Genomic DNA, 27,251 nt, shown 5'->3' with positions numbered 1-27,251 from the left:
CTCTAATACCAATGAAATTAGTCTTCTCGATGTTCTCTATATATAGAGCGGTATATTTGAAATAAATCAGAGCTCATTTTCTTTGCCTTCTGATCTGGAGTTCTCTGTTCCCGTCCTGCTCGACAACGACACCCACGGAGGGCTCCGGCTGTCCCAGATGCGGTTTGGGACCCGGCAGCAGCGGCCCGCGGCAAGGGAAGCACGGGGGCACCCCGGCTGCCCCGCCCGCCGCTAATGACAGCCCGGGCAGCTAATTACAGGGCAGGAAATTAAACACGCAAAGCCAGCTGAAGTATCGGGGCAGTGCCAGGGAGCCCTGCAGAGGAACCCGAGCAGCCCGGGCACGGCGGGGACACGCCGGGCACCGGGACAGCCATGGGGCAGCGGGGCAGCCCCGCCGGAGGGGCACGCTGTGCCGAGAAAACGGGATGGGAAAGGCACGATGGACAGGGACGGCCGTGGAGGCTGTCAGCTCTGCTAAGCTCAGCTCGGGGGTCCCTGTGGGAGTTCCAAAAACCTCTGTTCACTGAGTTCCCTGCTCCGGGGTGCGGGGAGCGAGGCAGCGGGCGCAGGATGCGGAGGAAGGAGGCGGAGCTGCCCCTGCCCGCTCCAGCGCTCGCCCGGAGGGATGGATGGATGTCCTGGGAGCCCGAGGGATGGATGTCCTGGGAGCCCGAGGGAGGGATGTCCTGGGAGCCCGAGGGATGGATGTGCAGCACCCCGAGGGATGGATGTCCTGGGAGCCCGAGGGATGGATGTCCTGAACCCCGAGGGATGGATGTCCTGGGCTCCCAGGGATGGATGTCCTGAACCCCGAGGGATGGATGTGCAGCACCCCCAGGGATGGATGTCCTGAACCCCGAGGGATGGATGTGCAGCACCCCCAGGGATGGATGTCCTGAACCCTGAGGGATGGATGTCCTGGGAGCCCGAGGGATGGATGTCCTGAACCCTGAGGGATGGATGTCCTGAACCCCGAGGGATGGATGTCCTGAACCCCGAGGGATGGATGTCCTGGGAGCCCGAGGGATGGATGTCCTGAACCCCGAGGGATGGATGTCCTGAACCCCGAGGGATGGATGTCCTGAACCCTGAGGGATGGATGTGCAGCACCCCCAGGGATGGATGTGCAGTGGTCCTGAGGCAGGGACGGTGCCCATGCCCGTGCCTCGGTGTGCCCCTGCCGGGGTCACCGGGGACAGAGCGGCGGAGGACGGGCAGGGGGCAGTTCCCGAAGGCCGCAAAGGGAGGAGGGCGGGACCACCTCACCCCGGGGGCGGCCGGTGGGATGGGGGCGAGCGGGGGGGGATCCCCTCGCCGTGCGGAACGGGCACCGGGTACCGGGACCGGGGACCGGGCACCGGGCACCAGGCACCAGGACCGGCACCGGTCACCGGGCACCGGCACTGGCACTGGCACTAGGCACCGGCGCCAAGCTCTGGCACCGGCCCCAAGCACCGGGCACCGGGCACCAGGACCGGGCACCGGCACCAAGCACTGGCACCAAGCGTCGGGCACCGGCACCAGGACCGGGCACCAAGCACCGGCACCAAGCGCCGGGCACCGGCGCCAAGCACCGACACCAGGACCGGGCACCGACACCAAGCACCGGCACCGGGTACCAAGCACCGGGCACCGGCACCGGGCACCGGCACCAAGCACCGGCACCGGGTACCAAGCACCGGGCACCGGCACCAAGCACTGACACCAGGACCGGGCACCGGCACCGGCACCAAGCACCGACACCGGGACCGGGCACCGACACCAGGACCGGGCACCGGCACCGGGACCGCCCAGGCCCCGCCCCTCGCCCCGCCCCTCACGTGACGACAGCGCCCCGCCCCGCCGGCTCTTGCATCACGCGCCGGCCTCGCCCCCCAGTCCCCGGATGAGGCGGCCCCGGCGGGCGCGCGCTGCGGCGGCTGTGGCAGGGGATGCGCTCCGGTGAGCGGCGGGGCCGGGGCCGGCGCGGGGGTCCCCGGGTGGCCCCAGCGAGCCGGGCCCGGCGCGGCGGGCGGGGGGCGCGGGGCGGGCGCGGACGCAGACGGGGCCGGGGGCGCTGCGGGCCCCGCTCCGCGCCGCCATTGGCTGGAAATTGACAACGGGGCAGGGCCCGCCCCCGAGCCGCGCCATTGGCTGCGGGCGCGGCGCCGCCGCCTCCCATTGGCCGCGGGCGCTGTCGGTCACGGCGCGGCCCCGCTCGGCCGCCGCCCTGGCCGGTCCCCGCCGCCCTCAGCGGGGCCGCGCCGGGGCTCGGCGCTGCCCCGGGCCCTGCCCGCCGCTCCGCCGGCCTCGGCCGCCAGCGTGGGCGTTTTCCCGTCACTGGCAGGGAGCTGGGCGCGTGGCCTGCGTGTGTTGTCGTAAAATCCCCGGTCGGTGCTCTGCCCGGGGCGCAGCGTCTTTTTTTTTCAGGAGGAAATTCCTCCCGGAATTGGTGCTTGGGTGCTGGAGGGAGGAGGCGGTGGAGTCATCACCCCTGGGGGAGTTGAGGGACAGGCCGGTGGAGCTCGGTGCCCTGCTGGGTGACGAGGGCTGTTTGCTCCCAGCTTGGGCTCGCTGCTCTCAGGTCCTGTCCTGCGCTGTCCCTCTGCGGTCCCGCTGGGCTTTGTCAGTAATTCCCTCGGTAATTCCCTCGGTAATTCCGCCAGGGTTTCTCTCCGGGGCGGTTGCCCTCCCTGAGAGCCCTGTGCGCTGTGTCCGGACGTGCCCAGCCCGAGCAGCCCGTGCCCTCGCGGGTGATGAGCGTGACCCGAATTGCAGCAGACGTGCGGGAAGGATGCGCTGGGAGGAGAGCAGCGACACTGCCGAGCCAGCCCAGCGATCCCAGCGCCACATCCCTGTCCTTCCCGGGAGGAGCAGAGCTGTGCTCTCCCACCAGCACATCCCTGTCCTTCCCGGGAGGAGCAGGGCTGTGGAACTGTGCTCTCCTTCCCACATCCCTGTCCTTCCCGGGAGGAGCAGAGCTGTGGAGCTGTGCTCTCCCACCCACATCCCTGTCCTTCCCGGGATGAGCAGGGCTGTGCTCTCCCACCAGCACATCCCTGTCCTTTCCAGGAGGAGCAGGGCTGTGGAGCTGTGCTCTCCCTCCCACATCCCTGTCCTTCCCGGGAGGAGCAGGGCTGTGGAGCTGTGCTTTCCCAGCAGCACATCCCTGTCCCTCCCAGGAGGAGCAGGGCTGTGGAGCTGTGCTCTCCCTCCCACATCCCTGTCCTTTCCAGGAGGAGCAGGGCTGTGGAGCTGTGCTCTCCCTCCCACATCCCTGTCCTTCCCGGGAGGAGCAGGGCTGTGGAGCTGTGCTCTCCCTCCCATATCCCTGTCCCTCCCAGGAGGAGCAGGGCTGTGGAGCTGTGCTCTCCCTCCCACATCCCTGTCCTTTCCAGGAGGAGCAGGGCTGTGGAGCTGTGCTCTCCCTCCCACATCCCTGTCCTTCCCGGGAGGAGCAGGGCTGTGGAGCTGTGCTTTCCCAGCGGCACATCCCTGTCCCTCCCGGGAGGAGCAGGGCTGTGCTCTCCTTCCCACATCCCTGTCCCTCCCGGGAGGAGCAGGGCTGTGGAGCTGTGCTTTCCCAGCAGCACATCCCTGTCCCTCCCAGGAGGAGCAGGGCTGTGGAGCTGTGCTTTCCCAGCAGCACATCCCTGTCCCTCCCAGGAGGAGCAGGGCTGTGGAGCTGTGCTCTCCCTCCCACATCCCTGTCCTTTCCAGGAGGAGCAGGGCTGTGGAGCTGTGCTCTCCCTCCCACATCCCTGTCCTTCCCGGGAGGAGCAGGGCTGTGGAGCTGTGCTCTCCCTCCCATATCCCTGTCCCTCCCAGGAGGAGCAGGGCTGTGGAGCTGTGCTCTCCCTCCCACATCCCTGTCCTTTCCAGGAGGAGCAGGGCTGTGGAGCTGTGCTCTCCCTCCCACATCCCTGTCCTTCCCGGGAGGAGCAGGGCTGTGGAGCTGTGCTTTCCCAGCGGCACATCCCTGTCCCTCCCGGGAGGAGCAGGGCTGTGCTCTCCTTCCCACATCCCTGTCCCTCCCGGGAGGAGCAGGGCTGTGGAGCTGTGCTTTCCCAGCAGCACATCCCTGTCCCTCCCAGGAGGAGCAGGGCTGTGGAGCTGTGCTTTCCCAGCAGCACATCCCTGTCCCTCCCAGGAGGAGCAGGGCTGTGGAGCTGTGCTTTCCCAGAGTCACACCCCTCTCCTTCCCGGCTGTGCTCTCCCTCCCACAGCCTGCTCTGCGCTGGGAGTGACTCAGGGCTTCTCTCTCCCCCCTGCCTTGACTTGCTCACAAGTGCAGGGGAGGAGGGCACGTTTGGATGCCTGTGGCATTTCTTGCCTGAGAGGTGGTTCAATACCCGAAACTGCTGTAGAAGTGTTCCTTGGATACTTCAGAAATTTTTTTTTTCTTCCTTTACATTTTTTTTTCCAACTCCCACCCAAGAAACAATTCCTTGTTGAGGAAGGAACTGTTCCTGCTGAGAGCTGGTGGCCTTTCCAAGGTCAGTGTTTTGTTAGAGATGTCAGTAACTGTAAGAGGAAGAAGCTGTCCCAAGGCAGAAAAGAGACTGGGAAGCTTTTAGGTATTTTGGAAGGAGCTGCCCAGGAAGGTGGTGGAGTCCCCTTCCATCCCTGGAGGTGTTCAAGGAGCTCCTGGATGTGGCACTCAGTGCCCTGGTCTGCTTGACAAGGTGGTGATTAGTCAGAGGTTGACTTGATGATCTCAGAGGTCTTTTCCAACCTGAATGATTCCGTGCTTCTATATTTATTTATTTAAATGCCAGTTTGATGTGTTTGCAGTGTGACTGCACAGACAGGCTGGTTGATGGTGCCAGTTAACTGTGGCTGCACAGGCTGTGGCAGAGGTGGGTAAAGAGTGTGGATCTGGGATTAGTAGTGTTAGGTCTGCCCTAGAAGAGATCCCCTGTCCTGTTTCCTGGCTGGGCTCTGCATTTCTGTATTGTTGTATATGTGGAGGCAGAGCCCTGGTGGGAAGGTTTAATAATTTAATTAAAGTTGTCACTGGGAGTGCCAGAAGTGAAGGAAGTGTTCAGGGGCAGTGTTTGAGTCGCCTTCCTTCCTCTTCATGGGAAAACCCTCCCTTTTTTCCCCCTGATTCTTCAGAGTTTGCAGATACGCAAGATAATTCCGTGTTTGGTGGAGAAGGACAGAGAAGAGAAAGGAAAATAGGAAAGTGGAGAGAAAGCACGAGACTGATGATGTCTGTGACCTTGGTGTCACAAGGAATCTTGTCTCTGGAGACGCTGCTGGCAGCAGACTGCCAAGAAGCACAGCAACAAAGCACAGTTTATGCCCTCAGTCCATTAAAGTTGGTTTTTTCAGGTGCCAGGAAAGTCTGACTGCAGAAGGGAAATGGTATTTTTGCAGCCCTTGATGTTTGTGACACCACAAACAGAATCAAGATAAAGTGGGGAGTGTGTTCACAAAGTGCCTTCTCTGCTGTGCTGCCCTGACCCCGGGGCAAAGCCAGACCCATCAGAGCAGATTTTTCATGATGTGCTTGTGCCCCTCAAGGGCTCTTCTGTGCCCAGAGCTCAGTGGAAGGTTGTGCTGGTTCCTTCTCCTGATCAACACAGAGATTGGGGGGTTACTGTTAATATTCTGTTAATATTCTGTTAATATTCTGTTAATATTCTGTTAATATTCTGTTAATATTCTGTTAATATTCTGTTAATATTCTGTTCAGAGCCCCTCTCTGCTGGGAGCTGCTCTGTGATCCATTTTGGGGGATATTTTTCAAATCCATTTAACCCCCCCCCCCAGCACTGGTAGAACTTCAGAGCTGTAGAAGCAACAGAATTCAGTCCTTTTGGCAGAAATCCGTGCTGAGTGCTTTCCCCTTGGGATTCCTTGGTCACTGGGTGGTGTCCAGAAGCATGTCACCCTCTGGCCACTGCCCTCCCGGGAGATGTTGCCATCGGGATGGTTTGGGCTGCTGGGGTGTCCCAGGGGACCTGGAGCTGTCCCTGGTGCAGGCTGTGTGCCACAACCTCCCGGGTGAACCACTGCTGCTGCCTGGGATGCCCTGGCATTCCTCAAGGTTTAAAGGGAAAGCAGCAGAGCTGGAGCAGGTGGAGGTGGCTGGGTGAGCCCCAGAGGGGTTCAGGTCCTGGCAGCCTGTGCCAGCTGCCAGCCTGCTGTGGGTGAGGAGCAGAGCTCCTGCTGCCCGCCACGCCTCGCCAGCCTGCTGAGGAGGGAGCAGAGACTGAGGCAGGGACAAGCCTCCTTTCCCCAGGCTGAATTGCCTTCTCAGTTTGCTGTTTGCTCCTGCCTGTGTGGATTCATCCCTCTGCAGTTCCTGGGTATGGAGCTGGGAGTAAATTGCTGTTTACTCCTGCCTGTGTGGATTCATCCCTCTGCAGTTCCCGGGTATGGAGCTGGGAGCAAATTGTCCCCGTGCCCAGGCCAGGGTGTTCTGGGACATGCACACCCCCAGGAGCCTTTCCTTCACCTCTGCAGGTACTGAACCTGCAGCAGGAGCTCTGCTTTTTTACTCCCTTCAGTGAGGTTACTTGGGAAGGAACAGCGGTCAAATAAATGCCTGAAGCTTCCCGTGTTTGTGAAAGCAATAAATGTTTTTTATTACAAAATTCTGATATTTTTTGTAGTCATAGGTTGATTTCTGAGAAGAAGCTTTTTTTGCATCAGTGCATTTCTTCTGGTTTCAAGGCTTCTAACCCAGTGCTGGCTCACTCTTCAAGGGTTTTCCTGTGACTGGATATCAAATATTCACCAGACAGATGAGTCTTGGCCATGTGGTGTGGAGCAGACATGTTATATTTGATTAATGAGGCTGTTGAGATAACAAGGCTTTGCTGCGTGGTGCTTGGTTTATCTTAAAGGCTTTTCTGAATTTGGCACCAAGTTCCTGCAGGTAGGGTTGGTTATCTCCTGCCTCCTGTGCTGCCCAAATTGGAAATGCAGGATTTATTATTGCAGCAGAGCAAGGAGCGTTGTGCTGACGCTGTGCTCGGTGACTTTCTCCTCTTCCTGAAAGCTCCCGTGCTGCTGTTGTAAGAGAGAAGGAGGCATTTGTTGTGGTTCACTCGAGAACATTCAGTTCAAAAATAGAACTGCAGGAGAGGGTTCACTTCCCAGAGGTTCAGTTTCATCGCAGCGATGGATGCAGGCACGCGTCCAGGCGCGTATGGAAATCCGCCGGCTCCCATTCCAGCACGGGCAAAACAAGCCCAAATTGATTGGTGACATCTGATCTGTGCCTCCTGCTTGTTTGTTTTCCATCTTCCAATAAGGCAGTGCACGTTTGCTCTGAGTTTTGGCTGAAGTGCTCCAGTTACCTTGCTTTGGTTGGGTTTGCGGGGAGAAATTAAAGAGCTTCAGGAGCTGGAGGTTACTCGTTGGTCCTCGTGGTTTGAGAAGGTGAAGAATGACAAAACCAGGATTTCTTCTGCTTTTCTGCCCGTGAATCAGCAAAAAGGGGGAAGAGGAAGAAGAGCTGGTTGTGGACAGTCCTTGCTGCTGTGCGTGGCAGCTCTGGATGGTGCCAGCACTCGGTGACGGCGTCATTGCCTCCGAGAAGGGGGGGCTGGCAGCCAACAGGCACTGGGACATTCTGTGATAGCCAGAGTGGGTTGTTATCTCAAGACCTGAAGGCCACATGTGAGCTTGGCAGAACTTCTTGATCAAGTCCTACGTGAGCTGGTTGCTTGTTTAATTCCAAAGGTCAGTGGACATTTGTGGTGCCTTGAAGGGAGGGGGGACCAGCCAAGCGTGGCTGGGGGAGTTCAGCCCTGTGGTTGGTCCTGTTTGAATGGCCTTGCTTTGCTTCTGCTCAATTTTTCATCTTTAGTGTCTGAAAATATTGGGCAAAGGGGGTTGTGAGGAAGAAAGCAGAAAAATGTGCAGAAAAATGTTCATGAAGATCAAATAATATTAATTCTCTTCATATGGCAGGATTTATGAGCTGTTTTTAAATGGGAGAGTGTGAGGCAATTAAAATCAGGAGGAATTCTTTCTGCAGCCACTTGAGATGCTGCAGGTACATCTGGGGTGAATTGCAGTGCTCAAAGTCATCCCTGCCGTGACGTGTGAGGGGCTGAGTGACTTGGAGAGCAGGGAGGAGTGGATTCCCCGCTGTGGGAAGGGGTGGGTCCCAGCTGAGAGTCGTGTTGGATTTCAGGCTGAGTGTTTTGGTCTTAGATTTCATCCCAAGCTTCGCTGCAGTCTCCTGTCACATGGAGAGCCTGGGAAGCTTGTTTAAGGTACTGTGTTACACTTCAAGCTGTGTTTGTGCTTTCGTGGCTTAGCTGGAAGGTGGCTCCAGAGAGGTTTGGGGTTGGCCTTGAGTGCAAGATTCCTTAAATCACTTGAAAAGTCCTGTCTGCATGTTAGCTTGGTTACTTCTGGTGCATTCTTGAGCCTCTGGCTCTCGTGCTATCCGGAGGATGCTGCTCCTCTTGTTTTAAAGATGCTTTCGAGGTGGGAAAACAGATTTGTCCTGTACAAACCCCTCTGGATTTAGACAAGTTCTTAACCTCCACACTGTGTTTTTTTTAGAGTCATTGCAGCGTGGAGAAGTTCTTTCCTTTTCACAGTGGAGAGTTGCTGGGTCCTGCTGACTTTGTTGGGGGGGCTTGAAAGGAGCCCCGGTGTTTTGAAGGTAGTTCTTGTCTGGGAGCAGCTTTGGAGCTGGAGCTGTGCCCACCGAGCTGTGTTTTCCCAGGGCACTGTGTGAATGCTAAGCTGTGTTGGAATGAATTTGAGTGGGCAGCAGCATAAGCCTGCTCTCATTTTCCCTGGAAGACGCCGCTGCATTGTCTTGTCTGCTCCCTGAAAGCCTCAGTGTTGTTTGTCAAAGGCTGGATTCTGCAAGTGCCACGTAAGCAAAGAAGCCCTGAATAGGAAGGACTGGCCGTGCTGGTTCTCAGCTCCTGACAGAATTCCCAGGGCCAGGACAACAGGCAGCAGGCTGAGGCAAAGCAGTTTTTGTTAAACTCTTGGTATTCCGTGGGCATCCGCTCTCCCACACATGAGATGTGTGGAGCTGTCTGGTTGTGTTCTGATAACTCCTGGGATTTGCTCTCTGCTTGCACAATCCATGTTTTTGTGCCGTCATTCTGAGGGAATGGGCAGAGGTTGGCGGAGTGAAGGATTTTCTCATGGCCACGTGCGTGCTGGGAGCAGGTTTGGAAGTGTCAGCATCTCCCAGCTCCCAGGTTGGTATTTTGGCTGTGAAGCAGTGTGTTTGTAGGGTCTCTGTGTGCCCTAATCCCTTTGTCCTGACCCTCATGGGAATACAAGTGACAAAAAGAGGGATGTGGGTGCTGGAGCTCAGCAGTGCACGCTGGCGTTGGCATCTGCAGCAGGGCTTTATGCAGAGCAGTCAGCAGATCCCAATCCCCTGCTGATGGCATTAGGGATGGTGGGACACGTGGAGCAGGGGCAATCATCACCTACCACCCCCTTCACCAAGCAGGATGAGAGAGTTGGAGAAGATCTGGGTGGGTTGGGAAGGAAGAATCCCTGCCCAGGGCCTGCGGCAGCGCTGGGCTGAATCTCCTCCCTTCAGTGTGTGGAAGGAAAAGGTGCTGGACAAGGAGTGGGGGGCAAACACACCTCCTGTCCTTGGGAGCCCCAGGCAGCCCTTCCTGGACTTGCTCAGGCTGCTGTGCTTGCAGGGATCCCTCAGATGTTGATTTCCAAGGGTGTGCCCCGTGTGAGCAGACAGGAAGGAGTCTTGTGCCTTATCTCAGCTCCTTCTAGGAAATGATGTAAGACGCTTCCTCCTACGAGGTTTTTTCTAGCCACATCCTGAGTTTTACTGACAGCCCACTTGGCTGCTCACCTTTTGAGCCCAGCTCCTCTGGGGCTGTGGGAGCTGAGCCTGTGTTGTGCTTTATCTGCTTTATTCTGGGATGAATTGCTCCCTGCTGGTCTGAGCCTCTCCGGTGTGCCGGTTTAGAGCCGGTCAGGGAAAGGCTGGAGGATTTGTGGAAGGGGTGGATCAGTGCTTGACAGGTGCTACGGATGGCACCCAGCAGTGCCTGGTCCTGGCAGTGGGAATCACTGTCCAGGAGCTGCTGGACACACCTGAGCTGTGTCAGGTGTCTGCTCCCACCATGGAACTGCAGCAGTTGGGGCAGGAATGCAGAGCTCCACATCCACAGGTTCTGCACAGGGCTTGGGATTTGTCCCTGTGGAGTGGCTGAGCTGCCTTGGTAACGGCTGATGCAAGTACTCCCAAAGACAATCCAGTCTGAAATTTGTGATGGGAATGGCTCCACAGGTACTTCTCATTTTCTCAGTGCAGGAAGGGAAGCACCATCCGTTCTCCTGAGCCATGACACGTTTGCTCCTGCAGTAAAGCTGTGCAGTTAAATAAACACAGTGTGAGATCTGAGGTGGTTTTGAGGTGCTTGGCCCTCTCTGGATCAATTTGCTCTTGGCTTGTGGCAGCTGCAGGCTCAGCTGGAGAGCCAATGTGCCAGCTCTGCCTCGCTGTGTTTGGCCTGGCTGCCCTCTGATGAAAGCATGGGATTGTTCTGGCCCATTTTTAGGTGTCAAAAATGTGGGTCACTGAGATACAGAACACATTAGTGTGACAATTTTAGCCTGAAGGGACACAGTTGGCTGGGAAGTGATGGCTGTTAGAGTCAGGACTTGTAGGTCAGCTCTTCTGATCAATGGGCTTGGTGCAGGCATTGTTCACAGCCTCTGCTTGGAGCACAGGGGAGCTTGGCTACACCCCGTTCTTTTTTAGGGTGCTAAGGACAGAATTTGAGGCTTGGCTTTTTGAGGGAAAAAAAAAAAAAAAGCCTTAAAGAGCTGTGGGATTGCTGGGGGAGGGCTCAGCAGTGGTGCATATCCTCACTGGGGTCTGAGCATTCTCCTGGTCCTGCTCTGTATTTTATCTCCTTCATCACCTCTGAGACCTGGAGTGTGCTGATGTCTTGTGCCCCTAGACCATATAAAACCATACCAAAGGTATGTTGGGTTCTGTTTCTTGTGCTGGGGAGTTTTCCTCCAAGAAAGCAGGATCCTCACAGAGAGGGGATCTGCAGTGCCTTGGTGTGGGAAACTGCTGTGAGCACCTCCAGGCTGGGAACACTCCTCTGTGACGTGAGCATGTCATTTATGGGACAGGCTGATCTTCCTTGTGGCTGTCTGGGGCAGCAGAACTACGTGGGTAATTCCTGTCCCCTGCATGTGACACAAGTAGGAATTAGCCAGGACTTGCTGCAGGAAGAATAAGTTGAGTTTTGATCTCCACACGGAGCTGTTTGTGCTTACCTCGCTTGGAGTGTTCATCCCCTTCACTGCTCTCCTTTGCAGCTCTAAAAGCAGCTGTAGTGCAGTCACTGTGTGGTGGCAGGAGGCAAAATCTCTTCAAAGCATTTAATGAAGTAAAGTGGGAAGTGATAGGTGTAAATTTGAGTGTATTACCAGCTGTGGGCCTGAGTGGGCCACACACCTGGAGTTTTGGTGGCAGCTACAAAACACAACCAGAACGTCTGCTCTCGTTTCAGGCTGCTCCACAAGCCCTTGCAGAGGCTGGGTAAGATCCTGGGGCTCCTTGGGGCAGGTCTGGGTGCTGGGTGAGCCCTGCGAGGGACTCTTGACATCCTGGCTGTGGGTGCCAAGTCCTGGTGCCGTGGCACACCCAGGATTGAGCAGAGGTTTTGGGGTGCTGTGCCCAGGTTTATCCTGAGGGTATCCCTGTGTTTGTGTCCTGCAGGTCGTGTTGATCATGGACAGTGAAGAAATCCCTACTTTTTCGAGTCCAAAGGAGGAAACTGCATATTGGAAAGAGCTTTCCTTGAAGTACAAGCAAAGGTATTGTGGATTTGCAAGCTGAATTTGGTTCTTAATGATCAGAATTTGGATCTTAATGATGGCTGTTTAATTTATTCCTCTGCAAGGCCACACCAAGATGCTTATTAGACACTTAGAGAAAACCTGTGAGAAGAGAATTCTCTGGAAAGGATTTCCAGCTTTAAAATTTCCATCTCTGTGGGAGCTGAGTGTTTCTTGCCCAGTGTCACCATGCCAAGAACTGCAGGCTATGTTTTGAGCATGTTTGAGCAAGAGCAGAGCCTTTTTATGATCGTGTGCACCTTTGTGTAATTAAAGTGCTGCCTTGAGTGGTATCTTGATGTTTTATCATAAGAAGGCGCCTTTGGGCTTGCCTTGTATCTTTCCTGTTCCCTCAAGCTTCTTGTAGTGGAATTACTGGTATGAAAAGTGCCTGATTTGGTGTCTGCTGCATTTTATTCCAGTGTTTCATAGCTCCTGGTCCTGCCTGTACCTGTGGTTTGCATCTCCAGGGGGACACAGGGCTTTGTTACCAAAAGTGCCAGGAGAAGCTGCTCTCTGCAGCAGTGCTCTGCAGCTGGAGGGACTGGGGGCTGGGCTGAGGTTTTTTTGGGAATTAAATCCCTGTCAAGGCCAAAGAGCCCAAGGTCCAAGTGGTTGTTTTTGTTTGGTGTGGGGTTTTTTGGGAGGGACGTGTTGGGAATGTGGAGGGGCCTGTCCGTGTGGAGAGCCCTAAGCTGCTCTTGTGTGTCAGAAATTCCATCTGAGGCACCACGGGATGTGTTGTTGCCCAAAGCCTCGGTGGTTTTCTCTGCTGCTTGCTCAGGGCTGAGCTATTACGTGTGGTAAAGATGCAAATTTAATAAGCAAAGTATGTGGGGTGGCTACTTCTGGTATTGAATAACTCGCAGTGGTATGAGGTAGGCATGTCCTGCCCTCCTGACTCTGCATGATTTTTACAAACTTTAATTTTCCAGCTAGTGCAGAGATGCAGAAACTGTTCTCTCTTCAGTTGCTGACCAAAATCTGGTTAAATGTTTGCTTAATTCATTGTCTGTTCCATAAAGTCTGCCAGCACTGAAAGCTAATGGAGCACAAAGTGCTTCTCAGGCTCCCTTGAATCCTGTAAATAGCTTTGATTCCACACAGGCATTCAAGGTGGCTGCTGGGTTTGTTGTAAGGGAATTAATTTCCTTCAATAGCTTCGTTTAATGTAATTTCTCTATTTTCCCATTCTCCTTTTCCCCCTTAGAGGTCTATGGATGACACTTAAGTGCTTTAAAACTCCTGGTTTTCAGCTTTTTATTTTCGAAGAGCTGCAGGTTTTGTTTTAACGTGGGAGATGCTGGCTTTCCCACTGATGCAATCCTCTCCTTGCAGCTTCCAGGAGGCCCGTGAAGAGCTGGCTGAGTTCCAGGAGGGAAGCAGGGAGTTAGAGGCTGAGTTGGAGGCACAGCTAGTGCAAGCTGAGCAGAGGAACAGAGATTTGCAAGCAGATAACCAAAGACTGAAATATGAAGTGGAAACATTAAAGGTAGGTTTTCTCTGTGGTGGTGTTGCTTTTCCTTTCAGCCACGTCTTGGATCTCTTTTTGGGTCTTCTGGGCTGCTCTTGGGCACTGAATATCCAAATAAAAAAGGAGTTGTCTGGTTAAGATCCACACTGAAGCATCCAAATAAAGCCAGGGACATTTCTGGCAGAATTTTTCTTGTTGACATCATGAAACTTCATCCTGGAGTTTGTGCTGCTTTGAATTCCCCAGGCTGTGCCAAGGAGGAGCTTTATTTGTTCCACAGGGAACGTCAGCATAGCAACAGGGCACAACACAAGGGGTTTTGTCAGGCCACTGCCTTGTCACCTTTCTTTGCAAACCAGTCTTGTTGCCCTCAGAGTCTCCTTGGTTTTATGAGACCCCAAAGAAAGCAGAAAATGGGTGATTTGTGCACATCTTTCAGGGAGCCTCCACGTCCACTCACAGCCGTATCTGCGGAGCCAGGAATTGCTGGAGGTAGCTCTCAGTTGATGCCTCTGCATTAACAAGTTCTTGCCTCTCTTGGAATCTTGCAAAAGCATCATTTTGGGCAGTCTTGGCTTAGTTAGTGAAGACAGAGGTTAGAAATTCACTCAGTGGAAGGAGGGTTTGTGGGATTGCTTTGTGTCTCCAGTCCCAGCTGTACTTGCAGGGTCGGGATGTGTTTTATGAGCTCAGTAGTTTCTCCATAGGCCCTCAGAGGATTTTTGGCAGTGAATTCTTCAGTCTGTTGAGGATGAGTCTGTGGGCCTGGAGGTTTTGTGACAGATTTCAGTGGCCCATTTTTGCCAATGGACACATCAGAGAATTTTTGCTGTTGGGGTGGGTGCTGCCAGGGCAGAAGCACAGAGGGGTGTGGCAAGCACGTTTCTCTCTCAGGATTTTTCATAGAGGTGCACAGAGAGAAGAAAGAAAATTTCTATTTCTGCTCCTTGTTTTTCCCATGTGGAATGTGTTTGGAGAATTTTACCTGGGGTGATTGCTTGGTTGGATTCTGGTGAGGATTGTTTGAGCCTGGTGGCCAATCCAACCCACCTGTGGCTGCACTCTCAGAGAGGGTCACGAGTTGTGAGTTAGATATGGGAGTTAGAAAAGTAGGTTTGTAGTGTTAGTATCTCCTTTAAATAGTATATTAATGTATTCTAGCATAGTTACAATAAAGAAATCATTCAGCCTTCTGAGCTGGAGTCACACATCAGCATTCCTTCCCACTGGGTTCACCTGCATTTACAATAGAGGGGGAGGCTGTGCAGGTGGATTTCTCCCTGCCTTCCTGGAGCAGCTGTCAGTGCAGGCTGAGGGGAGCAGATGCAGGGATGGATCCCTGAGAGGCAGCTGTGCCACGGGGAGCTGGCTGCCATTCTGAGCTGCAGCCAGCTCTGATGCTCACTGCGTGTTCCTTCTCTCCAGTTTCTGCTGTGAATTGCCAGCAGTCCCAAACCAGCATTCTGCACACAGAGTGACACTTTTTGTCCCCTTTTCGTGCTGATGGCTTGGCCAGTGCCAGCAGCTGATATTTATCTGCCTGTTCTTTGTTTCAGGAGAAACTGGAGCACCAGTACGCCCAGAGTTACAAGCAGGTGTCGTTGTTGGAGGATGACCTGAGCCAGACAAGGGCCATCAAAGATCAGCTGCACAAATATGTGAGGGAGCTGGAGCAGGCCAACGATGACCTGGAACGTGCCAAGAGGTGAAGGCTGCAACCCTCCTCTTCCCTCCAAGTTTGCACCACAAAGAGCTTTTCTTTGCTACTCAGCTCGAGCATTTCGTTGTTCCTTAAAGGGAAAACAACAATCAGAAAAACCCCAAACACCCCCAAGACTTTGGGCTCTTTGGGCAGTGCAGTTGCCCCTCATCATCAGCTGGTTCCTGTTGCAGCAGGAAGGGCAGTGGGGCAGTGTGGCTGGTGCTCCTGTGAGGAGCAAGGCCAGAGCCAGCCAGGCCACTGCCCTGCCCTTGGTGCCCCCAGCTAAGTGACTGATAGCTGTGGTCCTGCTGCCTCAGAGCCCCTTTGAAGTCAGAGTCTCCTGCTTTCCATAGTCCCTGTTAGATCAGCCAGGCCAGAGGAGTCTCCTGGTGCCTTGCAGAGCAGCTGGAGGGAGCAGTCCTGCCCTTTCCAAGGGCTGGAATGAGCAGGCTGCTGCTGGGAACACCCAGACTGGGAGGAGGTCCTGCTTCCCTTCTGCTGGGTGGGAATTCTGCCATTGATTCAGGGAGAGCAGAATGAGCCTCTGGCCATCTGGAAAAAAGATCTGAGAGCTGAGCCCTGTTTGCACAAGGCTCTTAAGCTCATGGCTAACATTTGACACTGGTTTGGGGAGGAATTGGGTCTTAGGTAATGGCTCTGCTGCCCACCTTGCTGGGCTGTGCCTGTGCAGAGCCCTGAGAGCACAGCCCCACCTGAGCTGGGGCACTGATTACTGCATGGCCTGGGGGAAAAGGAGCTCTGGGCTGGCTCTTTCCCACATCCTTGGTACATCTCTGAGAGCCAGATGCTATCGTGTTCTTCTCATCTTTTTCTCCTGTTTCTTTGATTACTCCTTTCTAAGAAGCATTTCCGTGGCTGTCAAATGCTTACCTTGAACATAGCCCTGCTAACATTCTCCTTCTGTTATGCTTTTGAATAAGCTTTTATGCTGGCTGAGCTGAAGAACCTAATATTCTGGATTTTGTTTCTAGGGCAACAATAGTTTCATTGGAAGACTTTGAGCAAAGGCTGAACCAAGCTATTGAGAGAAATGCATTTTTAGAAAGTGAACTGGATGACAAAGAGTCATTGCTGGTCTCTGTACAGAGATTAAAGGATGAAGCAAGAGGTATGGCTGGTCTGGTTGGTTCTGGCTCTTGCTGCAGGGTTGGTTTGCTAAAAGAGATGTGCAGCCAGCAAAGCTCATGTTTCTAGAAAGCCTCACATGATGAGACTTGAACTGGTTTTGGTTTTACTAACAGTGTGTTCTTTGTATGTCCAGCGTAGCCAAAAAGAAAAAAATCCTCATTTAGGGCAGAATTAATAATTGATGAATTCAGGATTTTTAACACAAAAATACTCTGTTCCACAGATATAAGAGAATTGAGGAAGTTGCTTCAGAAGTTCCTCTTGCTGTGTGTTTATAGGAAGGGAAAGCAGAGGAAATGACAGGGAAATACAGGATAAATGATCAAGTAACTCTTAAAAAAAAAATCTCTCCTGTGTTCCTTCTAAGCCCCTTGGAAATTGCCTTAAATATATAATTGAAGATATTCTGGTAAAGGCTGTGTTTAGACCTGTGGGAGATGGTTGGGATGGTGTTCTGGGATGGGATCAGGAGTTGGGGATTCCCCAGTGGGTTTCACACTGAGGATGCTGGGGAAGCATTTTTAATGGTGCTATTAAGTGATTTCTCTAACAGTGGAGGTGATCTGCTCCTAAGCCTGTTCCAGCCAGTAATGGCTTTAGAGGTTGGTGGTTTGCAACTTTGTTCCCTAAATGAAGCTTTCTAAAATATTTCCTCATTTAAGGCCTGGAGCTGAGTGCAAGAACACACCTGACAGCAGGCTGGGATTTTTTTGTTGCTGTTTTCCTTTGTGAACCTTTTTGAAGCAAGTTTGTGCCCCAGAAATGGAGAGCTTTGTTGGAAGCTCTGGGATTCTGAAATAAATATGAAGAAAGAAATTTTCTGAGGAAGTATATGTATTGTAATTTGAGATTAGGGCAAGAAAACTGGAAAAACCAGCAAAACCCAGGGGACTGTTTTCTAGAACACTGGAACAATCAGCAAAACAGACATCTTGTTTCTTAGATGAGTCATTTGGACATTTTTAGCATTTGTGAGTTATTCCCCCTGGCAGCAAGCAGGAACAGTAGCCTCTAAAAGAACTGGTACTGTCAAACTCAAATATGACATTTCTGATTGAACAGCCTCAGATCCTCTTCTGGGAGGCCAGACAGATTTTCACTTCAGCTCTGCTGTTTTACCTAAAATCAGCTCTAAATATTTGTTACAGCTTAAAAGCTGTGATGTGCAGTTAATTTTGCTTTTGTACCAGACTGAGGCAAGGAATAAGAGGTCTGTGAAAATGAAGTTGCTCTGCCCAAAAAGGAACAACTCACTTGTAACGTCCATGTGCATCTTTCTGAGGATTTGGGAGATCCATTGCTGGGCTGTGCTGGGAGTTCTTTGTAGCAAAAAGCTGTGGAAAGGGAAGGGATAAGCTCCAGTCTGGGGAGGAGGTGAGAGTAAAGCCAGGCTTTTCTAAGGCCCAGTCTTTTCCCTGTCCTTTGGACTGCCCTGCAATCTGCTCTTTTACTTGTCAGGGCATCAAGAAACTGGATGCAACCCTTGGACTGCCTTTGGCTTGTGTGGATTATTAACTGGGAGGAGAGTGTGGGGAATGGGAAACACAGGAGCAGGTCACTGCTCTGTTTTTCCAAGCTGTGTTTGAGCAGGAGCTGGGCTCAGCAGCAGCAGCTCTTTGTGTCCAGCTGCAGTTTTGGTGACACTGCAAATGGGGAGAAATCCTGAGGCAAATCAGCTGCCCCCATCCCAGGGACAGGGAGCTGTGTGGGGCAGGCAGGGCTGTTTGCTCTGGGGTGGGATGATGGGATACTGGGATGGGATACTGGGATGGGATGATGGGATACTGGGATGGGGCTGCTCTGAGGGCTGTCCCCACTGCTGCAGGAAGCAGCAGCAGGCACTAACCCAGGATTGTTGGCAAGTGTCTGCTGCTGCCCCTCCCAAATGAGCAGAGAGAGTGTTTATGAGAGACTCAAGCACTAATATGGGATTTTGTGGGGTTTTTTCCCCTTCTCTCAACCCTCAGACCTACGGCAGGAGCTGGCTGTGAGGGAAAGGCAGCAGGAGGTGACCCGGAAATCAGCACCCAGCTCCCCCACTCTGGACTGTGAGAAGATGGATTCAGCTGTCCAGGCCTCTCTCTCCTTGCCAGCTACACCCGTTGGAAAAGGATCAGAAAATAGTTTTCCTTCCCCAAAAGGTACCATCCGTAGGAATGGGGTCTGGTTATGCTCCTTAAGGAGCCCGAGGTGGACGTGGGGCTGTGGATCTCGCACTCCTCCATGAGGTGTGTTTGAACCCCAGGGCAGCAGCAGGTGCATTTCAGGAGTGAATAGCATGGCAGAGCACAGGGAAGCTTAGGCACTGCCTAGGGGTTTGCACTCTGCTGTGGAGCCCTGAAGATATTTGGGAATGCAGGGAAGTGCAGGGACTGATAATTCTGCTCAAGTATGCAGCAGCAGTGGTGGGTGAGCACGGTCAGGAATTTGGGGTCCGTCACCACGCTGACTTCTCGGGGGTCCTGTTTCCTCTGGGGGGCAGTGGGATCTTAGTCCAGCCCCTTTTCCCATCTGGAGGGCTCTGGGCAGTGACAGGGATTAATCCTGGATGTTTCAGCTGAGGAAGGGAGCTCTGGCTGATCAGATGGATTGCAGTCAGTAGCCTTGCAGATGGAGAGTGCATGAACTCTGCCTGGGGGGGGAATGGCAACCAGGGCAGGGGGCAGGAATTAAGCTTTATCATTTTCCCTGGCTAGTGATCCTGCAGTTACTGTGGGTAATTGTATGAAATGTCTGCAGCAAGATTGTAGATACGTTTGGTTTGTTTTTTTTTTTTAATGTAGAAGCTGATTTATTTAAATTTTTGGAAAACCTGAACTGTGGAGGAGTGAAGTAATAAGATGTGTCTGTGTTTGCAGCTATACCAAATGGATTTGGTACCAGCCCACTCACTCCTTCAGCTCGAATATCTGCACTCAACATTGTGGGAGATCTGCTACGCAAAGTGGGGGTGAGTGCTCTGGGCTCTCCCTGGGGCTCCTGTCCTTGTGCTCAGTCACAGCACAGCCTTGGCCCCTGCTGGGTACATTCTGGAGCTGCCAAACCATCCATTCACTGCTTAGTATTTGATAATGCTTTATTTTTTTAAATTGTTTTTATTTTTAAAGTCTCATCCTATGGTTCTGAATCCCATTTGGGGTGACGAAATTCATATTTGGAATAAAAATTTTTCAAGTGCTGGGCTAGACACTGCCAGCGTGTTCTTACCTTAACTGGGCCTGCAGCTTCCTCTGTCCAGGCTGCAGAGCTGGAGCTGAGGCTGGGAGAGGAGGAGCTGGGATCACCCTGCCAGGGTGGGACAGCTCCTCGCCCACTGAGACCTGCCACAGATACTGAAAGAAAAACCAGCCTGGAAACCTTTGGTAAGAAAGTGAGAAAATAAATGAGGAGAAAGCCAAATGCTCCCGTGTGTGGTTGGTGGGGAAGTGAAATGCATGAGCCTTTAAAGGGATTACACTGCCAGCAGAGAAGAACTGCTCTGAACATCTGCTGCAGTGCTCCTCAGGACCCAGGCTCTCCCCTTGGAAGAAGAAATGACTTTTGAGCTGCCAGGAGCTTCTCCCTGAGCCGTGGTTTGTGTGTGAGGGAGCTCAGGGCAGCTGTGGCTGCCTGTGCCTGTGCAAGCACGCTGAGCCTGCCAGGAGCTGCAGGACAGACAGTTGTTGTAGCAGAGCTGGACATGAGAAATCGCCTGGCTGCTCCCCTCTGAGCTCAGCCCTGCTTGGAAAGGGCAGCAGGACAGCTCGGGGTTAGCAGCCACACGTTTCAAAGGGGATCATTGTGAGTAAGAGTCTGCAGGGGATTTGGGGAGCTTAGTGACAATCCCATGTGATTACTGGCCAGGACAGGAAATGCCAAATAAGCTGCTCTGCCAGCCTGCCCTGAGCCACGCTGGCCCTGAGACAGGGCTCCAGCTCATGCACTGCTCTGGGAGCAATTAGAGGGTGCTCAGGTTCTTCGGGGTTTGGCTGTGCCTCATCCCAAGCTTTGCACTGCCTGTCTGCAGGAAGTTTCCCCTCTGCTTTCCTGCCTGCAGCTGAGACAGGGCTCAGGTCACACTGCCTGTGGCCAGGGGACAGTCTGTGACACACCTACAGCTGCCTGTGTAGTCCATAACCCCTAAATAAACTTCCAGGGACTCCCAGGAGTCTGCACAGGGCTCACTTACCTGTGGCAGCACGTCAGTGCCCTCGTGATGGAATATTCTGTGCAGAGCAGCACCAAGCCCCACATTTGGGGAGGTGAATTTCAGTCTCCAGTGCAGGCATTTGCCATGTGCTGAAGGCCCTTGTGCACAGGGGGCTGTAATGAGTGAGGATTTGCTGCTGCAGCACGTGGATATTCAGGATAAGGTGGGTATTCAGCCTCTGATGGTGGCAGAAAGGGCAGGTGATGTTCTGGACTAAAGGAGAGAATCAGGATGTTGCTCCTCCTTCCAGGAGTCACTGTCATTTTACATGGGGGGGAAAAAAACCTCACCAGGCCTGGTTGGGAGGGTGGCAATGAAGCTTTAGAAATTGACTTTATTTTGCAAGCCAAGATTAAGGAAGAAATTCGAGGAAGCATTGTCCTGGTGAAAAAAACAAGTTTCCATGTGCACAGCCCCTCTCAAAGCTTGAGGATTCTGCTTTAGGCTCTCAGTGTTCTGATCAGCTCAAGGCAGCTGCTGAAGCAAGAAGTTTGGGTAACTTCTGCTAGGATTTGGCTTCCTTATCTTGGGTAATTATTTCAGAGTTCATCTGCTCTAGAGTCTGAGCCCTCGTGGAGCTGAGTAATGTCTGGCAGTCTGCATCAGCATCTGTGTGTTTCCTTTGTGGCTGGGTGACGAGGAAATGACAGCTTTGTTCCCATTTTTTTGCCAAGGGTGATCACACTGAAGTCCTATCATGGCAATCTCGGGCTCATGAGCAGCAAAATAATTCCTCTTAATGGTATCACTTCTTTAATGCTGTTTTTCCCTCCCCTTTCGCAGGCCTTAGAATCCAAATTAGCTGCTTGCAGGAATTTTGCAAAGGACCAGGCATCACGGAAATCCTACATTTCAGGGAATGTCAGCAGCGCCGTGATGAGCAGCAACGGCACAAAGTACCCACACCCGGGGCACACGTCCTTCTTCGACAAGGGGTGAGTCAGGGCACAGCTGTGCCCTCGGGGAGGGGCCTCTGGGGCTCATCCTTAGCCCAGCACAGCTCTCCTCCTGCAGGAGGAGCAGCTGTGGAGCAAGGGCTGCAGGGGATTTCTGTGAAGCACGGACAAGAGCAGGTGTGGGGGTGGCAGTGCCAGCCCTGCCCGATCTCCTGGTGGCTGTAAGCAGCCCCAGGCAGTGAGGAACGAGCACTCTGAGAGCATCTCAGGAGCAGAGCAGTGGCAGGTGTGCTCTGGGGAAGTGCAGAACCACAGCTGGAGATTGCCTTGTGGAGCAGGCAGGGGTGTTCCCTGCGAGGGAGGCAGCCCTGGTGCTCACAGCCCCTCCGGGACAGGAGGGATGAACCACTGCTGCTGGAGTTGTGGCTCCTCCCTGCTCTGAGCCAGCCTCGGAGGCAGGGATTGCTGTCCTGGGAGCCGGGACCCGCGTGTCTGGCATGGCCACAGCTCCCTCTGGGATGCTGGCAGTGCTCCTGCAGGAGGGTTCCCCCAGTTCCTCCCAGCACAGGGCCCTGTGGCTGTGCAGGGGTGGAAAGCACAGAGCCCTCCAGTGCTGCTGAGGGCAAAGAGCCTCCACGCTCCCTGCCTGTCTTCGTGTTAATCCTCAGTGCAAGTTAATGCTGATATTCAGCTCTTCCTCAGGCCTACGTTTATTTTAGAGAATGAAACGAGTTGTTTCCAACCTGAAAGTGCCAGAGCAGCCAGCTGAGCTCCCCACATTCATCCTCAGTGGGGCTGTGTGGGGAGCAGGGCAGGCTGCACCTTAAAAGCTGGCACCGAGGGCTTCTGGAGCCACTGGTGTTTGCTGCTGTTGGAAAGGAAGAATTCCGAGCCTTGAAGTCATGTGCAAATCAGCCTTTTGGGCTGTGTGTGCTGCAGTGCTCCTGCAGTTCCAGGGAGCAGGGAAGTGCTGGGGGGGATGATGGCAGCTCTTAGCAGGCAGCACGGCTCTGTTGAGGTGTGGTGTGACAAATAAGCTGATTGCTCTCTGGGGTGGGGGTCACTTTTAATTATGCAGATTGCCATCACACTCCTTATCCGGGCTGGAGCCTGGAGGGAGGAGCAGCCTGGGGCTGAGGAAGGCTTAGCAAGCCCAGAAGGAAGTGCTGCAGCAGAGCTGAGGGTGGCAGTGGGCAGGAGCAGGGCTGGAAGTGGTTCATGTGCTTGTGTGCAAGTTGCCAGAGATGCTGCACGGCCCCCCTGTCCTGTCCTTGTCCCCTGTCGGCCGTGTGCTGCTGCCAGGCTGTCCCTTCAGGCACTCTGTGCCCAGGAGGGGCTGGCAGTGCCCGTGCTGTGCTCCAGGGCTGCTGTGGAAAGCCTGGCTTGGCCCTGGCAGCTGGACTGGCAGCTGGGCCAGCCCAGGGCAGCCCGTGCTGCCTGTGCTGGGGCAGGGGCAGCTGGGAGGGTACCCTGACCCAGGTGGGAGTGCAGCCCTGCTCCAGGTGTGACTCTGCTCCAGGTGTGAGTGTAATCCTGCTCCAGGTGTGACTCTGCTCCAGGTGTGAGTGTAACCCTGCTCCAGGTGTGACTCTGCTCCAGGTGTGAGTGTAACCCTGCTCCAGGTGTAACCCTGCTCCAGGTGTGAGTGTAACCCTGCTCCAGGTGTGAGTGTAACCCTGCTCCAGGTGTGAGTGTAACCCTGCTCCAGGTGTAACTCTGCTCCAGGTGTGAGTGTAACTCTGCTCCAGGTGTGACTCTGCTCCAGGTGTGAGTGTAACCCTGCTCCAGGTGTGACTCTGACCCAGGTGGGAGTGCAGCCCTGCTCCAGGTGTGAGTGTGACTCTATTCCAGGTGTGAGTGTAACCCTGCTCCAGGTGTGACTCTGCTCCAGGTGTGAGTGTAACCCTGCTCCAGGTGTGACTCTGCTGCAGGTGTGAGTGTAACCCTGCTCCAGGTGTGACTCTGACCCAGGTGTGAGTGCAGCCCTGCTCCAGGTGTGACTCTGCTCCAGGTGTGAGTGTAACCCTGCTCCAGGTGTGACTCTGCTCCAGGTGTGAGTGTAACCCTGCTCCAGGTGTGACTCTGACCCAGGTGTGAGTGCAGCCCTGCTCCAGTCTGCAGCCACTGCCCCAGTAGCAGCTGGTGGCTGAGGGCTGGGTTGGGCAGAGGGAACTCAGCCAAGCCATTACAGCTCCTTCTGCCATTTCATTGGCATATTTGAGGTGTCCAGCTGTTGTCAAGGCCCTGCTCTCAGAGGGCAGCAGGGCAGCACTGCTTTAGGGGAGGCCTGGAGCACAGCAGGGCTTGCACCAAAGCTTGGCTGCAGAACTGGGGCAGTCAGGGTTTACCTGCTTGTTAAAAGCCCAGCAGTGTCTGGTGTAAGATCAGTTTCCTGCAGATCTGTCCCTTCAGGAACATGCAGGTTCTGTCCACATGCCAGGGAAAGGCAGAACAGCACCTGAGGATGATCCTCAGGATGGATACTCGTATTTTGCTGTTGTAATTATTGTTAATTGGTTGTTAATGTCAGTCCAGTTTTGTCCAGGAAACAAAACTGCTCTGGGCTCTGCAGGGCCCTGGCACTGGGACAGCCAGCCTGAGGTGTTTGTTCCCCTTCCTGCAGTCCTGCCAGTGCCCTCCTAGCTGATGCTTATTCTTGGCTGGTTTTGTGAACCCCTTGGGCTTTGTTTTAATGAAATGAGGTGCAGTTTGATGTGGGAAGTGCCTGTGCTCACACACAGCAGTCAGAGCTGTCTCTGCACTGCTGCCCACAGCCCTGACCAGAATACACCAGGCTGGGAGACCTGGGTGTTTTTTCAGTCCCTGGCCCACGTTACTGAGGGGTTTCCCTGGCAGAGGGGGAGCTGTGGTGGCTCAGGTGTGTGCTGGGCTGCCCGTGCAGAGCAGTGTCACTGCAGAGCTCGGGCAGGAGGGCTTTGCTGAGCTCTGGCTGAGCACCTTTGCTTGGCCCAGCTGCTGCCTCAAGGGCTGTGCTCAGGAATGTCGTTTTTGTGTGCATAAACTTTCCCTTTCTCTCCACTAGGCGTGAGAAGGTCATATTCCCCACCTTGGTCATGGGTAAATGAATTCATTTGCACTGATTGGCTGCATGTGGTGTAACCTGGGGCTTGGGGCAGCTCTGGGGCTCTGCTAACTGCACGAGGTAGTTGGGAGTGCCACACTAATGGGCCCTGATCAAAGCCTGAGGCTGCAATTGCTCCTTCTCCTGACTTGAGGTAAACCTCTCTGCTGCTGTGACCTGTTGCCAGCATAAGCCTGAGTGCTGCTTGCTTTCTCCATCTGTTTAACACTTCCCATAAGTGCATGTTTCTGATGGAACTGGTCACAGCAGGGATGCAGGGGAAGCGTGGCTTCATGGGTGGAGCTCATGTGGAAGGTTTGCCCTCTGGTTGTGATTTTTCCCTCAGCATTTTGTGGTTCTTGACCTGCTGATGTGCAGTGGCGTGGTTGTGGCTGACAGGAAAGCAAACAAGGGCACGGGTGCCTGGGAGGTGGCCAGGGCTAGAGCAGGGAGGGGACAGTGTGGGTAGGGACAGCAGTGTCCCTGCTCCGTGTCACTGTCCCTGCCCAGCTGGGGCAGCTCCAGAGCTCCTGTGCAGTTCCAGGTCTCCAGCTGTGCTTTACCAGCTCCTTTTCCCCTTCAGGCCAGGCTGGGCAGCTCCAGAAAAATCTTCCACCGAGGATTTGCTGGATACTTAGAGCTGAGAGAGTCTTGGGCATGAGGTGCTAAGTACAAAGTACAGCTTGAAATGCAGATTAATGAGTCCAAATTAGTAATCAGGGCAGAGAGTGCTTGGACATGGACACAAAGCCTGTGGCACTGCAGGGACCGGCAGTCAGAACCATCCCTGAGGAACCACAGCAGGGACATTTCCAGCAGGGAATGCTGCTACTGGCTGGCTGGGGCCTGCAGCTCCTCACAGGAGATGTGTCAGAGCACGGAAAAGCTGCAGGAGCCACAGGCTCCTGTCCCACCCCACTGGGAAGGCAGGTGCTGCACAGCCCCAGCAGGACACTGGGGATGGGGAGCCTCTGCAGCTCCAGGAGCATCCCCTGCAGCCCAGTGGGGACTGGGGGGGCACAGAGCCAGCTCTGCTGGGCTGTGACACTGCTGAGAGTGTGAGAGTGTGAGTGTGTGTGTGATAGTGTGTGTGAGTGTGAGTGTGTGAGTGTGTGTGTGTCCCCTCCCGGGCACAGGGACACGGGGCTGTGCCTTGGCTCCGGGCACAGGGCACTGAGTGCCAGGGAAGGCACAGCTGGGGCCAGCCCCCAGGGCTGCCCTGACCCCGCACAGCCCCACGGAGAGCCCCGGAGGGCTCAGGCTCTGTGGCCACTCCTCCTGCTGGGACAGTCACCTCGGCCAGGCCGTGCCAGCTCCGGCCCCGGGGCGGGCACCGCGCTGGCAGCAGAGCTGGGGCCCCTCTGCCCTGCTGCGGAGGAGAGAGGGAGGAGCAGGGTCAGGGTTCCAGTGCTGTCCTGGCTGCTGCTCCCCTAACGGGCTCTCTCTTGTCCCCAGGGCAGTGAACGGCTTTGACCAGGGGCCCCCCGGCCTGGGGGGCTCCCGACCGTCCTCGGCGCCGGGAATGCTCCCCCTGAGCGTATGAGCCCCCAGGGGCTTGGACTTGGATGCTTTTCTCAGCCCGCCTCGAGAAGAACTGCTCCTGATTCCTCCCCATTCCCACCCCGCTGGAACATGACCCTGAGAGGAGACCCCGAGCCCACGGCCCTCCATGTCCTGTCAATACAGTTTGTTTTCTGCTGTCGCTGTAGTGGACGTTCTCTGCCCCGGCCCCACGAGCTGCCACCCTCTGCTGTGCTTGGGGACAGAGTCCTGCTGTGCTTGGGGACACCGAGTCCTGCTCTGCCTGGGGGACAGGCCCAGCCTCGCCCCCTTGGCTTTCCCTCTCCTCTCACTTAGGTCTGGCAGAGCCCTGGCCGCTCCTCTCACAGCCTCCCCTGTCCCTGTCCCCTCCCAGGCCCTGCAGCTGCTGCTCTCAGACCTCGTGGAAGTGCCCTGGGCAGGCCAGTGGTGGCCCTGGGGCCATTTGCCCTTGGCAGCCGGCCCCAGGTCCTGTCTCAGGGGCAGTCAGAGCAGCTCCAGCCTGGCCAGGCCGTGCCATCCTCGCTGGGCACACCCAGAGCCAGGCTCTGTGACCATCCCTGCCCCCCAGAGGGGCCTGGCATGGCTGAGCTGTTCTGCCTGCCCTGGTGCAGGGGTGGGCAGGGCTGTGTCCCGGGGCTGTGCCCTCAGCTGGCCCCAGGGCTGCCCCACAGCTCCCTGGCCCTGCTGGACTCGGCCTCCGTCCCCCACCCCACACACAGCGACCCCATGGGAGCTTTAGGAAGCTGCTGCTCCCCCTGGCCCCAAGAGCCCCCTGCCCATCACCCCCTGTGCTGTAGGACTGGACTGTGCAGCCTCACCTGAGGGCTGCTGTGACAGTTTGGGGCCACTGAACCTTGTGGGTCTTTCGAGCAACACATCTGTGTGGTTTCTCTGTCCATGTGCCTCAGAGTCAGTGGATTTTTAGACTGAACCAGCAAATGGAGCCAGGGCTGGAGTTGAGGGTTCAGCAGTCGTCGTTCAGGGGCTCTGCAGCTCCCAGGTGGTTGAGTTACAAATGCTGAGAAAAAAACCCCACTGGCCCAGCAGTGGAGGTGGGATTGTCCCTTTGCCATTAGGGTTTGTATGGTCCTTCCTTCCTGTGCATCCTCTGCTGCATTTGACTGTTTACATTTGTTTTATTGTACATAGATTTGTAAACATAATACCTTTGCCTGAGGTCTTTGTACATAACTTGGGCTTTGTAGCTTTATTTATTCAGCCTCTCTCTGGCATGTTTCCATAGGATGTACCGTTCCACCCTGGTGCCACTGACATGATGTGGTTTCAAAAGAATGAAAACAAATGAGAGTAATCTTCCAAAAATAAAGTTCTTTTAATGTGGAATCTGTGGATTTTGCAGAACCAGTGGCCGTGGCTCTTACTTTGTCCCACAGGGGTTTCTGCCA

At 54.6% G+C, this 27,251-nt stretch overlaps 1 protein-coding gene across 6 annotated transcripts; it reads left to right on the top strand.

The window, feature by feature from the left end:
• Positions 1-1,850: 1,850 nt before the first annotated feature.
• On the top strand, positions 1,851-27,207 carry NDEL1 (nudE neurodevelopment protein 1 like 1). Of its 6 annotated transcripts, XM_053994416.1 has the most exons (10): positions 11,492-11,512; positions 11,693-11,790; positions 13,150-13,303; positions 14,842-14,990; positions 15,980-16,116; positions 18,104-18,277; positions 18,995-19,086; positions 21,109-21,260; positions 24,265-24,299; positions 25,759-25,844. In XM_053994416.1, exons 2-10 carry the CDS (start codon positions 11,705-11,707, stop codon positions 25,764-25,766), a joined length of 987 nt encoding a protein of 328 aa, XP_053850391.1. In that variant the 5' UTR covers positions 11,492-11,512; positions 11,693-11,704; the 3' UTR covers positions 25,767-25,844. The 6 variants fall into 6 exon arrangements, with proteins under 6 accessions (XP_053850394.1, XP_053850396.1, XP_053850395.1 ...); XM_053994419.1 differs by lacking the exons at positions 11,492-11,512; positions 24,265-24,299 and adding an exon at positions 1,851-1,944 and having other exon boundaries at positions 25,759-27,207; XM_053994421.1 differs by lacking the exons at positions 11,492-11,512; positions 24,265-24,299 and adding an exon at positions 4,404-4,478 and having other exon boundaries at positions 25,759-27,207.
• Positions 27,208-27,251: the final 44 nt, after the last annotated feature.

Source organism: Vidua macroura, chromosome 19, assembly GCF_024509145.1.
Source record: "Vidua macroura isolate BioBank_ID:100142 chromosome 19, ASM2450914v1, whole genome shotgun sequence".
In the NCBI taxonomy this organism is placed as follows: domain Eukaryota; kingdom Metazoa; phylum Chordata; class Aves; order Passeriformes; family Viduidae; genus Vidua; species Vidua macroura.
Note: the sequence above shows the minus strand (reverse complement) of the source record. Positions and strands in the feature narration are given on the sequence as shown.

Bases quoted from the DNA above. Each gene is read 5' to 3' on its own strand.
- NDEL1 (XM_053994418.1), top strand. From the start codon at position 8,193: ATGGAGAGCCTGGGAAGCTTGTTTAAG. The intron at 13,304-14,841 runs GTAGGTTTTCTC...TCTTTGTTTCAG, and splicing joins ATGAAGTGGAAACATTAAAG to GAGAAACTGGAGCACCAGTA. The intron at 14,991-15,979 runs GTGAAGGCTGCA...TTTTGTTTCTAG, and splicing joins GACCTGGAACGTGCCAAGAG to GGCAACAATAGTTTCATTGG.